The sequence below is a fragment of the Chaetodon auriga genome, chromosome 21 (genome assembly GCF_051107435.1).
Source record: "Chaetodon auriga isolate fChaAug3 chromosome 21, fChaAug3.hap1, whole genome shotgun sequence".
NCBI lineage: Eukaryota > Metazoa > Chordata > Actinopteri > Chaetodontiformes > Chaetodontidae > Chaetodon > Chaetodon auriga.
The window spans coordinates 10,013,115-10,029,760 of NC_135094.1; the positions used below are offsets into that span (position 1 = coordinate 10,013,115).

The 16,646-nt window shown below is 43.8% G+C and overlaps 1 protein-coding gene across 1 annotated transcript in view; it reads left to right on the plus strand.

The window, feature by feature from the left end:
- Nucleotides 1-16,646, plus strand: part of prex2 (phosphatidylinositol-3,4,5-trisphosphate-dependent Rac exchange factor 2) — an 85,456-nt gene that overhangs the window by 57,080 nt on the left and 11,730 nt on the right. Inside the window, exons 30-36 of the mRNA XM_076761744.1 lie at nt 1,913-2,041; nt 3,005-3,046; nt 4,240-4,337; nt 4,446-4,592; nt 7,884-7,986; nt 8,098-8,241; nt 8,390-8,504. Of these exons, the coding sequence (XP_076617859.1) occupies nt 1,913-2,041; nt 3,005-3,046; nt 4,240-4,337; nt 4,446-4,592; nt 7,884-7,986; nt 8,098-8,241; nt 8,390-8,504 (778 nt within the window). The remainder of the gene's footprint in view (nt 1-1,912; nt 2,042-3,004; nt 3,047-4,239; nt 4,338-4,445; nt 4,593-7,883; nt 7,987-8,097; nt 8,242-8,389; nt 8,505-16,646) is intronic.

Below are 16,646 nucleotides of genomic sequence, written 5' to 3' on the forward strand. Positions count from 1 at the left end.
GTGTGTGTGATGTGATTGTCGAGACGTGTGGGGAAGTGTCGTAGGTGGATTCCAGCTCCTCTAAAAAAAAAAACAAAAACAAAGTGATTTCCACCCTTTTTGTCCTTTTCATTTCTCCCTCCTGTCTTCTCACGTCTTTTCCCTCCCAGCTGTCCCGCTGCCCTTCACTCTGAAGCACTTCAAAGTGTTGACACTGCACCACTTAGTTACACACTCATCTCCACTTTACGGTTATTGTAGTGCTACTTAGCAGTCAATGGAAAATGTGACCCTGCAGCAGCTCTCGAGCTTGCCTGGTATCAGATCTTTTGTTTTTTTTTTTTTTTTCTTCTGCTCTGTGTTTATTTGCCACCTCACCTCATCTTGGCCTCTGTGTTTAAACCACACTATTATTGTTACATTTTATCTCTCACAGGAAAATGTAGGAAATGTTGCTGGACGGGGCTAAATGTATCCTTATCATCTCCTGCTACAAATATAAAGCTTACGGTGCCCTTTCGTGACCTGTGGAACTCTGATGACTCAGCCCATTTTGAAGATTAGATAGAAAGAAACGCTCAAAAGCAACAATTGTTTTCTTTCTTCTCTTTTGGTGCAAGTTCCCAGACTTTGCAAAGATGATAACTGTGTTTTGCATCCCGGTGGTCTGTATTTTATCGCGTAAGGCTTTAATAAGCTCCGATATGAAGCAAGTTTGCTCATTTTACGTCCTTGAACGTGATGTTAATGGAGTGTGATGAGCACTAAAAGCTAAAGAGCAGATTACCCAATTATTCTGTAGGTTTGGATAAGTATTACTTCCTAACATCGTGACCCATTTGGCACACAGACTCCCCTCTCATCCCAGGCTGTCTTCAAGTGAGCACAGATATACTTGAACTGAAAATAGGTCTGCTGTTGCTCTGTGTGTGTTTGTGTGTGTGCGCGCGTGTGTGTATGCATAAATGCCCTCAGGAGGGACGTGGAGGCCTTGATCAGAGCTGATCCATCTCCACTCCAGTAATGTGTGTGGTTGATAACAGAGCAAATAGGATTATCTAACAAGTGGAGCATTCCTGCATCTGATCTCACACACACAAACACACACACACTCCAAACCCCCTTGAAGCCTCTGTTAAAACAGCCACCCCTCTATCACAGATCTCTTCATTCGTCTCCAAAGTAAACTTCATTACAAGCCTTTCTGTCTTGTTTTGAGAGGGGGCTGCACCACATTGACAGACATTACACTCGTGTTTTGCCACTGCAAAGACAAAGAAGATTAGATTGTAGGCGGTCTAACGCTGGTGGCCTGTGGGATGTGTTAATAAAATAGAGGAAATGTTGCTTGGTTCTGGGTCTGTCTGACCTATCATTTTTTATTGTTTCAATCAGAGAGACAGACAAACCGAATGAGGCCAGTGTGAAGACAGACACATGAAGAGTAGCGGAGATGTGAAGAGGAGTAGATGAAAAGTGAAAGATGAATGGAGATGGTTTGAGTGCAATAATTTGTTGGCATCTCTCATCTTTTTTGATGATCCCTTTTGCTGAAATGTTGTTGACTGAATAACCAGTCTCCTAAATAACGTAAATGGGTCGCACTTTTAAAGAGTTTGATGTGCTCCAGCTGCCTTTGCAAAGTAACCGATGTTTTATGATGCCAATAAACATCTGTGAACAGAGTTGAGTTGAGTAGAGAGTCACATAGAAGGAGAGGTGGAGAGAAAAAAAAGAGTCATGAAGAAGATTAAGGAAGATACATCATCGGAGGAATGAAATAATATGTTTATTGTGGTGGTCCAATGCACTTGTCATATAAATCCACTTTCTTTCTATGCAAAATTTGCTTTGCAGTCGGTACACATACAGTCGTATGCCTCCGCTAGGCCTGTGCTAACTCTCTGTGCTTGTCTGCGTGTGTTCATGTCAGAGTTTCAGCAGGAGATGGAGCCCAAGGTGAACTGCACCAAAAAGCTGCGTCTCCATGTCAAGCAGGACCCCTGGAACCTTCCCGGCAGCGTTCAGACCCTCACGCAAACCATCGCCAAATATGTTGAGGGTCAGTATATGCCTGAATCCCCCCCCACACACACACACACACAAACACACACATGCACACACACTCATGTTCCTACATTGACTGGGGCCTAAGGTTTGTGTGCATGTACAGTATTTGTTGAAAAAGCACCCCAGGCTTGGGAGGAAATGTACATTAAATCGACCAATTCTCTAGTGGGCCTCATCATATTTATTAGATGCAGTAAAAGCTCCTGTTGAAGTTATGTGGGTACAGGCGCTCCCAAACTACTAACTGCGCTGCTCTCTTTATACTTTAAACTTGAAACCATCCTGGGATGCATAAACTGGAGCTGCAGAGTTGAAGCTGAAAACTAGCAAGTTAAAGAATCGGAAGAGCTGCACACTGTGAGACCTTTTTTATCTACACGGGGAGTTCAGCCTCATTTACTCGCAACAGGAGTGTGTGGTTTTGTGTTGGTTGGCACACAGATTGAGCACACAGATGCACACGGATGCTCAGTAAATGTACATACAGACACACCCCATGCAAACACACTGAGATGCAAACAGCACCGGACCGAAGGCCAGCCACATGACGCTCCTGGGAAAGGTGAGCTGGCGGTCACAAGTGAGAGAGTACAAATAAGCGGAGTTAATATTAATGTGCAGCTTGGCCTGTGTAAACCATTTTTTCTTTCTACCTCTCCCCATGATGGCTTTTTCATGCAGTGCGGCGCCCTGCCAAGCTTCCCGCAGCTCTGATATGACTATAAACAAATATGGATTTATGTTATTATCTTTGCCTGTGGCTGTTTTTTATGATTTTTTTCTTATATGTGAAGATAAACAGCTGTGGAGCTGGAATGGAGCAGCAGAGTTATACAGCATCGTCCTATTTATGACGTAAAGAGGTCGGGTTTATAGTATAGGTCATCAAAGCGCTTCGGGAGTTGATAAAAGGTTGTTCCCTGTCTCACTGGATTGCTTTTATTTGTTTTTTCAGAGGTGAAGACACGGCTGCTCTTGGTCTTACTACAATATACAGGTTTGTCCTACTCTCCTCCTGCAGTAACTCAAAGATACAGAATACAGCGCTGAATGCATTTTGCACAGTAAAGAAATAAAATCAATAAAAGCATACTCTTTAAAGACATAGCATCCTGCACTGGTGAACTGATGCATGAGCTCACTTCAAATGGCAGCAAGGAAAGAAGCAAACATAAAGAGGAAGAGGGGAAAAAATGGCTAAAAGACACAGCTAGAAGTAATACAGTACTTATACTACTACACGTCGGTGTAGTTTTTGCCCTGTTACTGCTCTAAAAAGGCACTAAAAATGGCCAGACACAAATTTCTTAAATATGCATGAGTAGAATTTATGAGACATTAAAGTAGCACCATTTGAGAGGAAAAGATGGAAAGTGAGAGCTTCATGTTTATATGAGGACACGGAGGCTTTGGAATGTATTTCTTTGTTTGAAATGAACCCTTAATACAGCGAATCCACCCTCACTGTGTATGAACTTATATATTGCTCTCAGTGACCTGTTCTGTTACTTTTCTATGTGTTTATTTTGCTTCCACAGCACATTTATCAGAGACCACGCTCGACAGCCCGTATTAAGCCACGCACTGGCACGAGGCTAACAGCTCTGCTAAACTCAGATGCCAACTCCTTCAGAGAAACTATGCTGATGAAATTAGGTGTTATGTTGCTTTGCATACCTCCAGGGGTTTTGAATTAATAAGAAAAGGTAGAAAAAAGGGGTATGTGGTGGGAATGGCTAAGAGTGTCAAAGAGTTTGCAGTCATTCCTCATAACACATTATTCATTTCGGAGGGGTTCATGAACTCATTTTTAACTCAGTGGATTGCTGAACTTTTTCAGGGGGCCTATTTCTCAGGAAATTATGGCAGCCAATTATTTTCCACTCGGGCACACCTGTCATTTGTGCTCATTTTTTTCTGATACAATATTTAATACCCGGCAGAGTTTTGTTAAAAAAAAAGCAGCCAAGACTTTTTGTTAGCAGCTTAAAACTTGCCTCAGCGTAGACCTGAAAAGTGTGTTTAATTACCGTAACAAACTAATTTCTGCCACCCCTTTTTTTTCAGCATTTTACCTCCCCACTTCACACCTCTGGTTTTAATCATCACACACTTAGTTTTGTTGTTACGTCTCTGTGCTTTTAACATGGCTTTACCCTCAGCCTCACATCCTCTGTCTTTCCCCTCTAGACTCAGAGATCCAGTTGCGTCGAGACATGGTCTTCTGTCAGTCCCTCGTTGCAGCTGTGTGCGCCTTCTCAGAACACCTGCTGGCAGTCCTCAACCAGGTAAACTATGCATATGCCTCCTTTGGAACTGGAACTTGAAAACGCATATTTTTTTGGTTTGATTCTTTCACTCAGCTCACTGCTTAGCTCCATTGTGTCCACTCTTAGTTCCACAGTGTGAGCAGGGATCCGGAGCAGGACAGCTCGGACCCCCAGGACCTTCAGGAGGCCCAGGAAGCCAGCCGCCGTTGGCTGGAGCAGATAGCCAGCGCTGGGCTGCTCTTCCACTTCCAGTCCCTCCTCTCCCCCAATCTGGTGAGCACCAGACCATCCTCAGCTCTCAGTTAATCCTCTTTAACAAACACTCTAAAGACAGGAAGTTGTTGTCCGTATTTGCACACATAAACATGTAGATTTGTTCTAAACTGAGTAGCTGTGCACATGCAAAACATAAATATTCATATGTTTGCATTACGCATGCAGAGATTTAGCTTTATTAATCTATTGTTACATATTTTCCTTGACTTCCACCATGAATAGCACTCTCATTCTGATATGAAGCTAGAATACATACAGTATAGAGATAGCAATGAATGTAAATCACTGGGTACAAATAAAGGTATTAATTATAATATTAACAACAAAAGCTTGCAGGACATGACATCTGCACTATTCAACGGTGTTGTTCTGCTCTTTAAATCAGTGTAATGTTGATCTAAACATTAGCCAAGCTAATACGACTGGAACCACCATTTATTGTGTTTTTAAGCTCATCAGTCAAGATGCGACTACCAGGCTGCACAGTGGATGATAAAAAAGAAAAAAAAAAAAAAAAACAAAGACTGAAATGTGCTGAGCTTAATGCACAGTCTGCCCACAGTGACTGTGTCGGGATGTGGTCTGAATCACTGAGGTGTGCCGCTGATTCGCAGAGCCAGATCCCACAGCCCACCTCTCTCCCTCTCTCCCTCATGTGCTGCTCAAATAACAAATAACATCATCTGGATAGCTGCTGTTCAAGCTGGAGCTGTCGTCTGCCAATAGTCAGCGACCAAAAAGACACAAAAATATGTTCATTCATCATTCGGAGGTTTCTCAGAATTGTCGATCTGTGTTCATGTGTGATGTGAACTTTATGCTGGTTCAGTCAATGCTTGTTATCCTATATCGGACATTTGCTGAGTGAGACTGAGAGAAACCTTTAACTTAACCTACAGGAAGTAAAGGCACACACATGCTCATCTGTATTGTAAAAGAAAACTTTATTCCCCTGCATGGATTTAAGTCAGTCCAGTGAAAAGACCAAAGAGAGTGCTTCGTTATGAACTGTGGATTGCTGAAATTGAGCTAAGCACACGCCATGACCTCGCAGACGTCCATATTAACCTTTCCCTGCAGGATCTTTTAGTAATTTCAGAGTTTGATCTCACCATGGTGGAGAAACCGAAACTCAAGTCTGAGCAGCAAAAGAACTGTATATATTTCCTCTTGTGATCCTTTTCTGAATTTCGAATCATCAGCCGCGTTGAAAAACAGTTTTTTTTATTGGATGAGGTATTTAGATTTAGCTTCTATTTCCGTCCTCTTTCACTGGGAATTAGAAAACACAGGAAGTGCTTTAAAAGAGTTTTTTGGCGGCTTACGTCAGGTCTCCAGAAATCGCTGCTGCCTTCCCCTCTTCCTCCCGCAGTGCTGTCTCTCTCTCCCCCTTTAGTTTTCAAGACATTCCCCTTTCAAGTGTCCCTGTGGAACAAAACAGGGTCTCAGTACCTGCAGGTGATTCCAGCAAAATCTCAGCACGCTCCTTTTTAGGGCATCACATGAAAGGCGGCATGAGACAAACTAGGGATGCTGTGGATGTGCGTTTGGGCTTTTGTGTATACTGAATGTGTGTGTGTGTCGGGGGGCAGCGTGTTTATGTGACGCCCTGTGAGATAAACTTGCCCACATGCAGCAGGCTTCACTTGGCAGGGCAGCGGGTACCCCTCTGTCACATGTCGGGCCATCTCAAATGTGTCTTTAGAAAAGGGCCCTAATCCTCTTTCAGCACTGCTCTGGTTATCCCTCTGCATGTGGTGGATGATGGGAGGAGGAGGGAGAAAGAAGAGGAGGATGACAGAGGAGTCCAGAGCGTCTCAATTGAAAATGTCAGAGCCGCTATTGCTGTGGCCACGAGCAGATGTGTGTGTGTGTGTGTGTGTTTGTGTGTCTGTGAGGATGCTGAGTGCATGTCTGAAAGGGAAACGCGCACACGTGCACACACAGACGTAAACAAACACAAACAAGCTAAAGCAAGCATGGAAACAGACGAAGACGTAAGCATACACGCTGTCATGCATGCAAACACAAACCAGTTCTCCAGGTCAGCATCTCGTCACACACACTGACAGAAGTAACTGAGTACATCGCTCAAACACTGTACTTAAGTGAAATTTTGAGGCACTTCAGTTGAATATTTCCGTGCTATGTTGCTTAAAGGTGGCATGTTAGCGTGCCAGATTCATCTCCCCTCCCCTTCCTCTTGTCCTGTGCACGAGCATGAAGGCCACCTGTTGGTTGGCTGGAACAGTATTTTGTGGCTCGGCCCAAGCCACTTTGTTTCCCCTTTGCAGAGCCAGGTGTCAGACAGCTACCGGACTGTAATATTTCAAGTTCAGCAAGTCTTTCTCCAGAATGGCTCACCCCACCTTCAATGCTTCCATCCTATAGTTAATCAATTCTTTACAGATTTACATTTTACATACAAACCATGCTAACAGCGGATTAAATCTAGTGCATTTTATCAGCTACCAAACAGGGTAAGTAGAGACAAGTAGCTAAAATTGGCCCCACCTCGATATGCAAAATTAAAATGCTGAATACATATTAATGCAACAGAAATAATCCAATAGTGTTATTTATATGATAATATCACACTGTGAAAGAGGCCTTTCTGAGAATCCTCTGATGTGTTTGATTCTAAAAAATGATCATGAAATTCAAGTGATTCTGGTGTTTTGTTGCAAGAAAATATATCACACAAGAAAAATAAAGCCAATGAAGGGTGCTGACACACGCTATACACACACACACACACACACACACACACACACTCTCCACAAACTAACACCCAGCCAGCTGCTGGACCTCGATGAAATGTAAAAGTTCATTCTTTAATAATAATAATGATACTAAACTTTATTTGAGTAGCACATTTCATACAAGAAATGCAGCTCAAAGTGCTTTACAACAAAGAAATCACATGCACCAAGTGCTTCACATAAAAAGGACCAAAAAACGGATAGAAAGCACAACAGTTTACAAGAAGTGCAGCAGAATCCTACAAGAATCTTAAGAAGACTCTTCCTCTGTCAAGGTGCAGGGTATTGATCATCTCATTAAGCCACTGCCTGACTGTGGGAACCTCCTTTTTCTTCCAGAATTTGTGTTTCTTGGCTGCAATTAAGCTGTAAGAAGGGGCCTTTCTGCATAATGCACACCTTTCATTTTAATAGCCAAGACCTGTAAACAGACTTTGATGTGCAAAACTGATGAAGTTCCCTTTTTATTTGTCATCTGTGTGAAGCTACTTTTCCTCTCACCAGTATGCTGTCTTTCTCTCTTCAGACTGATGAGCAGGCCATGCTGGAGGACACTCAGGTGGCCCTAATTGACCTGGAGAAAGTCACATTCTACTTCCAGCAATTTGAAGGCGAGCCGCTGGTGGCCAGTACGTTCCTCAGACTTTGAGCTTGACTTACACTTGTGGTTTGCTGCTGCTACACTGTGTGAAAACACGCTTTGTGTAGTCCTCTTCAATATGTCTCCTCTCCTCTGGCAGACATGCCCGTGTCATACCAGGTGGAGGGCACCCGCCAGACCTTGAAGGTTTGCTTCTACCTTGAGAGGTTCTACTTCTCCCAGCTGCCTCACAGGCTGAGAAACGGAGGAGGCGTCAAACTCTACCCAGTGCTTTTCACACAAGGTATAGTGAGCCTGGTGGGGGAACTTTAAATCAGCATGTAGCGCAGACATGACAGCTGCTTTATAGATGAGCGTAATGTAGAAGTAGATGTATGTTTACACTGCCCTTATCACTTTATCTTTCACTCTTTGGTCTGATCCCTCTGTAGCGCTGGAGAGTATGGAGGGTTATTACTACAGAGACAATGTGTCAGTGGAGGAGTACCAGGCCCAAATCAATGCAGCTTCCTTGGATAAGGTCAAACAGTACTACAAGAGGCTGAGGTATGTCACACACGACACACACACACAGATATTACTTCATAGTGTTTGTCATTTGGCCTGTTTTTTTAATCTAATATAAATCAAGACAACCTCCCATTCAGTCGGGCTTGACTCTCAGAGCCCAGCAGGGCCTCAAGGTGATTGGCTGAGAGGAGCGCAGCAGGAATGCTTTATGATTGGTTGCGAACACACACACAGCAGGGGCAGCCGTGATTGGATGAGGGTGCTCAGCGTGTCACTGGCGCTGATGTAGTGCTTCTGTACAGCTGCTGCACTCAGTTACCTCACACCCCATTGGTTTGCTGCACACCCGAGACCCTCTGTGATTGGCCAGGCATGGATAATTTAATGAAGTGGAAACAGATAGGAAGAAACGGACACTTCTGGGAGTTGAAAATAAAGGCTGGGCTTTATTTAATCTCCTGAATGTATGAGAGAGTGTCAGACCTGTGCAGCGTGCACTCTGAATATCAATGTGGTTTCATATTAGATGCCACCTTGTGATTTGAGAGACTGAAAGTCACATTAAAGCAGCTGTGTGTAAAAGGATGCGAGTGTCTGTGAATGCACAAGGCACATTAAAAATTCATGCTTTGGAAAATCTTAGAGGCTGTGTAATTAAATGAGATCTGGCTTTTGCAAAATGTATTTGTGTTAGTGCGGATCTGTTAGCAAACTGAGAGCACGGTAGATTCATAGAGGCACACTGATCCTCTGGAGGTCTATTAATTGGACACTCTGTTATCACAGATCTGAGTTTGATGCCTGCTCAGTTGCCTGTTTACTACAGATACTGTAGTATCAAGATTAAACGCTAAAGACTGATGCCATCTAGAAAGAATCGGCCATACTCTCGGAGAGCCGTTGGAAGCCCGGCCAGAGCGCCTTCCCTCATTGAATACCTTGGAGGGCGAGTGGTCGACACGTCGGCTTCGACTAAACATCTGCTGATGATTGTGTGGATAATTAAATGCAGAGCAGAGCTCACAGCAAAACTTCGTCCTGTTATTTAGAGACAATCTGCTTTGGGGATGGGGGGTGGGGGGGTGATTTACAGCTTGAGCAGCCATGTGTCACATCAGTGCCGATCCTCCACGACAAAAACATTCATTTGCCGGGACTGCTTTCCGCGGAGAGCTTTTAATTTGTTCATAGTGTTTAGCTTGATGTGTGAACAGAATTTCAAGCGCTCATTTCTGTGAGTGTCGGATTTCCCAAAGCGCCGTCGTGGATCCCACATTGTAGCGGGTCATTCCATCTTTTTTCGTGCATCGGGCCTTTCCAACTGTCCTTCTATCTCTTTGTGTGATGACATTGTCTGCTAGATCTTCTGGGACTCCACATCCTTTTAATAGCGCAGTGTTGGCATTCTGTTGCATCTCTTTCATTTAATTTTATTGAGTCCTTGTTTGCAGACTGCAGTAAAGACTTCACACTCAGTCTCTGAAATGTCATCTAATTAAGAAGCGCAGGGAGAGGTAGTATATTATGTGCACAATCGTGTGAGGGTGCCTGCAGCTCCTTTTAACATGAAATTATCTCGATAAACTTCCGTGATTCAAACCGTAGAAGCACTCAGCCATGTGATTGAGAGCAGCCTGTGTTTGTGTATATGCACGTGTACTGTACAGTTTGACCTGTGCAGAAAGAGCCTAATTGAATTGACAGTAGAGGCTGCGGCAGTAACACGGAGCAGATGTGTGCTGACAGGCTGGTGATGTGGGGAGCATTAAGGGTGCTGGGTAGAGAGGTGGGAAGGTAGTGTGCTCCAACTGGAGACTGTTAAAGAGATTCTTCTCAAATACTCCCAACCTGCTGTAGCCCCAAACTGCAGATCAGTCCAGCCTCCATCCAGCCAGCTCCCAGAGTCAATGTAACTTAAGTACATTCACGCAAGTGGTGCAATTTTTGCTCGACTACAGTTGTCTGAAATCTTCAGTTGCTTTGCGGATTAAAATTTTACAGAACACATGATGAATTTATAAAGTAAGATGCATTGTTATAGAATAAACCACCCAACACTGTGTCAATTCATTGTAGTTAGCTTGTCCAAAAAGTAAAATTCTGCTTACATGTTAATGCATCAGCAGCAGGTGCCATTCCTCTGCATAATCACTGCTTCCTTTTTATACCATGAGTACATTTTGCTGATAATATTTACACACTTTTGCTGAAGTAACATTATCACTGCATGCCTCAGAGCTATTACTTCCACCACTGATGTTTGATTGTGGGTTATCTCAGGCTGCAGCTAACTGTTATTTTCATTATAGATGAATCTGTCTGTTACTGTTTCAATTAATTGTTTTCTCTATAAATTGCCAGAAAATTGCCATTTCAGAAGCCAAATCTTTGAAAATAACTGAAGCAGTGAATCAGTTAGATTAGAATAGTTGCTGATAGGCCTGTCACAATTGTTACATAATCGCCTGATCACGATTAGTTGAGTGGACCGTGGCCATTTTGCATGATCATTACAGTTCGAATGTCACGTTTCAGCACTGTTGCTGTGTCGTTTCCCACCGTTTGAGGTTTGATTGGTGCTCTTTTAATGCTGTCATCTCACTGTACCCCCTTCTTCTGCTGTGGTTTGATGGCACCTGAGTGGAGAATTAAAGCCATCCATCAGCTGGTTGACGCAAATAAACTGTCTACCTGAGCACACCTGAAATGTCATGAGCCATTCATGTGCACGTGGAATAACACAGTGAACATTACCCACCCTCATTATTTCCTTGTATCGATCGTAGTAAAGTAAATCTTGCCTTGCCTGTCACTGAATACAGTGTCTCTCTGTGTGTAATATTACCAGTAGTTTTCTCTCGCCACGTGTCTTTCGGCTGACCACAGACCAGCCTGTGATGTCACTCTTCTCTCCGTTGCTGCGTTCCAACCTCAGGCACCTCGTTATCCTTGGAGTTCGGCCACGGCAGTGTTGGGTTAAACCCACACTCTGGGCCGGAGCCAGAGGCTGACTGACAGACAGAAACAGCACACGCAATACTGAACTAAATGAACTGCAGGGCCGAGATACTTCAGGGTTTCCATGTCTTCAACAACCTCTGCAAACACTTTCCTGCTACACCTCAGATCCAAGTGTGCATTTAGGAGCCTTGAGATATGGTTGTTTAGGAGCTGAGAGTATTTTTTTTTTTATCTATCAACATTGCATGTGGAGAAATAAAAGTGATGAGGATGAAAATTTAGTATTGTCGCTTCTGCGCTTTGCCGGCACTTATGCACCACTGCACTATACTGCATTATATCTGATTTTATGCATTCTTTGCACTCTGTTTTTAACTTCATTTTATCACTACAATTCAGTGGGTTTTATTTTCCAACTCGTGCCATGCAGTCTCTTTATAAAAGACTGTGGTGTGTGTTCTTTGACCCCCCGCCGCACCACATCCGGGTGGTTCATGCCGGGGCAGCTTCAGGCTGTGCCCGACACAGATAATACCCACAGTGAGGTTAAACCCACGGGAAGGAGTTCTGGGGTAGGCTGAAATAGGCTTATTTCAGTTAATCAAGGCCGGTGCTGAATCCGTGTCCGTCGGGAAGTTTGGAGGCTCTGTTGTATCTGTTTGCTTCAGAGGTGGTGATTGGTCGAGTTTGCAAGAGGCAAAATACTGAGTTCTAACCTATTAAGCCTCAAATTGCTGACTGCTGCTGTAGTAAAGGAATAAGGAGAATGTGGAGACCTTTGATGCTTTTTAAGTGGGTTTCGTATTTTACATTCATTTTCTAGCCCTGTTTTTATGTTCATTCTGTATCTTTTTTTTATGACCGTACAGTATGCAAACTCAGAGTCATTCAAGTCTTCTGCAAAACATAAACTCACAGGCCAAATTGCAAGCACATGGCGGGTGCCATGGGAGACAGTGGGGTCTGGAGCCAGAGCACGCACTCACGTTTTCAAGCGTTCATAAACCATCTCAGCTGACATGTGCATTTAGACAGGAATCATGCATCATGCACAAGCAGGAAGACATTTCTGAGCTTAACCGAGGGAATAAAGTAATTGTCTCTCATTTTTCTGTCACAAATTATGAGATATGCATACGAATGCATACAATTGTCTCCCCTCTAGTAGGAAGAAGCAACATCTGAAAAAGGGAGGAAATAAAATGCTCCAAACAGAAGAAATCATTTCCTTGAGGACACAGTCAGACTGGAAGAGGGGAAATTGAAAGGGGAATATAGATCGCCAGAGCAGGTTGGGAAGATGGAGGGGATTTCAGCGGAGGGATGGGGATGATGGGTCGAGTATGCAAAGGGGGGGGTGGGGGTGGGGGGGGTGAAGAGGGCAGAGTGGAGAGGGGAGAACCAGAGCAGAGTCTGCAGATGTTTTATTCAAAGGGAGAGATTATTGCAGGCTCGTGGTTTCGTCTCATTTTGCTCATTGATGGGATGTTTCAGGAGGGAATCAGGTTTTCCTCTTGCATGCTCTCTCGCTATTGATTTAAGGAGCATAGCGCGCACAGCATTGTGAAAGAGTAAACGACAAAGTCCAGCATGTACTGCATGTTATCTGCAGATGAGCCCTATGTGCATCATGCCCATCCAGCATACTGTGGAAGGCGTTAACGGTAACCTGTGAGTGCAAGAAGACACGTTGAAATCAATATCTTCTGGCACAGACAGGAAGCTTGCACTGCTAGCATCAGGCTTTTCTCCCTAATCGAAAAGCATTTGGCAGGAGTGAAGACTGTTTGGCACTGTATCACAAGGCAGTTGTGAAATTTCCACATCTCATGGTCCCTTTGATAAAGCTGCTTGATTTATTTGGATATTAAAATTCTACACGGTCTGACAAATGGTGTATAATGATGGCATGGTGGCTGAAAGATAAGCAATAAACCTGGATGTATGGCACTGTCCAGCAAATGGTATGTATTATTATTACTACAGACTCTTGTATTTCATGCTTTGTGGGTTAAACACTCATCAGTCATCACCACGGCGCACAGCTTCTAGGTCATTTCTGCTTGCGGTGTTTGCTCTCCCATCAGCTATAGGGGATTGGTAATCACACCACTGCAGTGCAGTTTGTCTTGATTAGGCAAAAATGCCCGGTGCTTAGTGCAGGTCAGGGTGTCAGTTTCAACACAGTAGCGAGCTCCCTCTCTCCATCCTTTTATCTCTGTTGCCCTGCGGCTGGAGCAAAGATCGATCCTCTCGCTCTTGTTCAGACGTGACCTAGTGTTTAGAGTGTGAATATGCACGATAAAGTGCTGTGTGCGCAACATGATGGCTGCTGGCTGATCAGGTACTCAGGTTAGGCTTTGTTAGTCGTCCATACGTGGATGTATCACATGTATCCTCACAAACATGTAACTACAACAATAAGTAAAAGCCTCCCTGAAGGCTAGCTTTGAGTAAATCATGTTGTTTGTTCTCCAGGGACACCGCCACAATATGTGATCAACAAGAGACGGTAGAGAGTGTGACATGACTTAACGTCGTTGTGCACACAAACATGAATCCCAGCACTGTCCCCAACATCGAAACAGTGCCACAAATCTGTGGCTCAAACAGCATAGATGCTTCGTGTGATTGATGATATTTCTCTTCCTCCATGGGGCAAGGCTACGCAGTAATGATTAATATGGCTACTGCAGCAAGCTCCCACATCTTCCATCTGACATGCATTAGTATTGTCACGCAGCAGTGTTGCTAGTTTGCTAAAAGTGGGATTTGTCGCATGGCTGCACCTGTAACCTGAGAAGTCATTTTAGTTTTTCTCACAGGAGGAAAAATACTTCTTATTTGTGCAATCATAACTGATTATGGATATTATCCTAGCTTCAGTGGGGAGGCAGTGGAAATTTGGTCATTGATTTGCTCTAAACAGAAACAGAGTTTTCCTTCTCTCTGCGTTCCTCCAGTTTAGGCAGTGATGAAAATGCTTTGCACCGGCACTGAGAGTCCCAGTTCACCAGAGCGCAGAGGAAGGTGGTGAGGATTCATTCTGCTCCAGCTAGTGTGCACTGAACCTGTGTTTAGAAAAGGCCTGGTAAGGCTGAGCATCAAAAACCTGGTTCTGTTTATCATTTCTCTTGGATTCAGTCATTGAGCGGCTGTAACGATGGCAGTTCTGCACTTGGTGATGCCTGATATTGTAAAGAAAAACCTTGACTCACCTTTACAAGGAGCCAGTCATACTTTGCATCTAACATACTTATTTGCAGCATCTGAGCCATAAATCTTTCACTGTTTGAAGCCGGTTGCTATTTTTGCATTGTAATACATGCAGTAACTGCACAAGTGTCTTCAGTGACAATGATTTAATGATGATATGTCTTCAGCTGGCTCTAACACCAAGACTCCATTAACACTAATCTCCTTTTTGGTGTCAAGGGTCAGACATTTGTTTCTTGGTCTTGACTGACACTAATGACTTTGATTTAAAGGTACTCAACATACGTGTGAAATAATGCATTTGTAGAGTTTTTATTATGCCTTAAATCTTTAGTTTTTACCATCAAACTCTAAAAATAGGCACGCCATTGTTTTCTACATATACATTTTTCAAACTGGCATGTGCTTCCACATGAAACCGTGGTTGACATATAGCTGCTCATAAATATTTGTAAATAGGAAGGAGGCGTGGGGTAAGGATGTGACCTCCAACACACTTCACACACACTGTCTCGCTGGTGTCAGTGCAGAAACATCACCGTGTGGCATGCGAGGGCCCCTGGAAGCCCTCATTAGCCGCGAGGCAGCTCTGCCGCACACTGCAGGGGTTTGTGGGGGATTTAATAACGGTGAGTGTCATTCATCATGGTGGTGTGAGTGATTTACATGGACCAGCATGCACCTCTGCAGGGTCACATACGCACAGTATAAAGTCATAAATCCTCGACACTTGTGTCCTCAAGAGTGAACGGCTGTGAAACCGAATCCACAAAAGACGCTCATATGAGACGTTTTTTCTCCTGTCTCTCAAGGTATTTCAGGGATCATTTTTGTTTCTTTTGTACTTTTTAAATGGAGGATGTCACGCTAATGTGCCCATTCCCACGCCGCTCCCGTGAAAACATCTGTGCCTCGGATCCTTCTTCTTCGACGCTGCAGCTGACTACTAACGCCCCCGTGCTGTAAAGGGCCTCGAGTGTCCTATTGTCATGAAGGAAGCAGAAACAAAGAGAATTAAGTATTCTCAGCGGCCCAGTAAAATAAAATAAAACCAGCTACACGCAGAGCAGGTCATCTCTGGCCCACAGCCAAATCCTCCATTAGAGTCTCATGTAAAAACCTATTGGCAGAGTGTGTGTGTGTGTGTGTGTGTGTGTGTGTGTGTGTGTGTGTGTGTGTGTGTGTGTGTGTGTGTGTGTGTGTGTGTGTGTGTGTGGTCGTTTGCAGTTTAGTTATTGCAAAAAGAGCCACCAGCAGGCAGCACTGATGTTTTTCTTGACTTCAAATATGAAGAGGGAAATGCTCATAACAGAAGAATCAGAATTACATGCAGTTTCTGTAACCTTTCTTTTCGGTACACACTGGCTGACAGATGGTGGGCTGGAGATTGATGGGTGTAAAACCCCCCTTAAAAACTTGAGAATTAACCTTAGACGCTGTCATGATGTTGCAGAAGAAGAAAAAAATGATAACAACCTTGTGTGAAAACCTGCAGGTCCATGTCTTGCCATTAAATTGGAGCAGCTGGAGTCCAGGGCCTTATACCTGAGAATCAATAGACACCCAGTGGGTTTCGACCTTATATATAAGGAATATGTAACATCTACTCAGCCAGTGTTGTGTTTGAACACTGTGTGTGGGCTTGAAATTTCATTTTTCATCCATTATAAATGTTTCTAAGGTGCTCAGTTTCCAAACCTCTGACAGAACACCATCAGGTCACATGTAATGCAGGCCCTCTTTAAACCACACATCTCTCGTAGTCTGACTCTTATTATTTTGTCGTTAGAGACCTCCAGGAAAGTCGGCCCTGCTCCTCAAGCTGTGGCTGGTGGTATTTTTAGAGCAACTATTACGGCAAAAGGATGAGATAATCAGTGGGTGTTATGACCTTGCCTCTGTAGAAGAGGTGTGCAAGGGTAAGGCGAGGTCTATTTCGTCTGCAGCAGATAAACAAATGTGTGCAGATGACGCAGAGCTGGCCAGTAGTACAGAAACAGA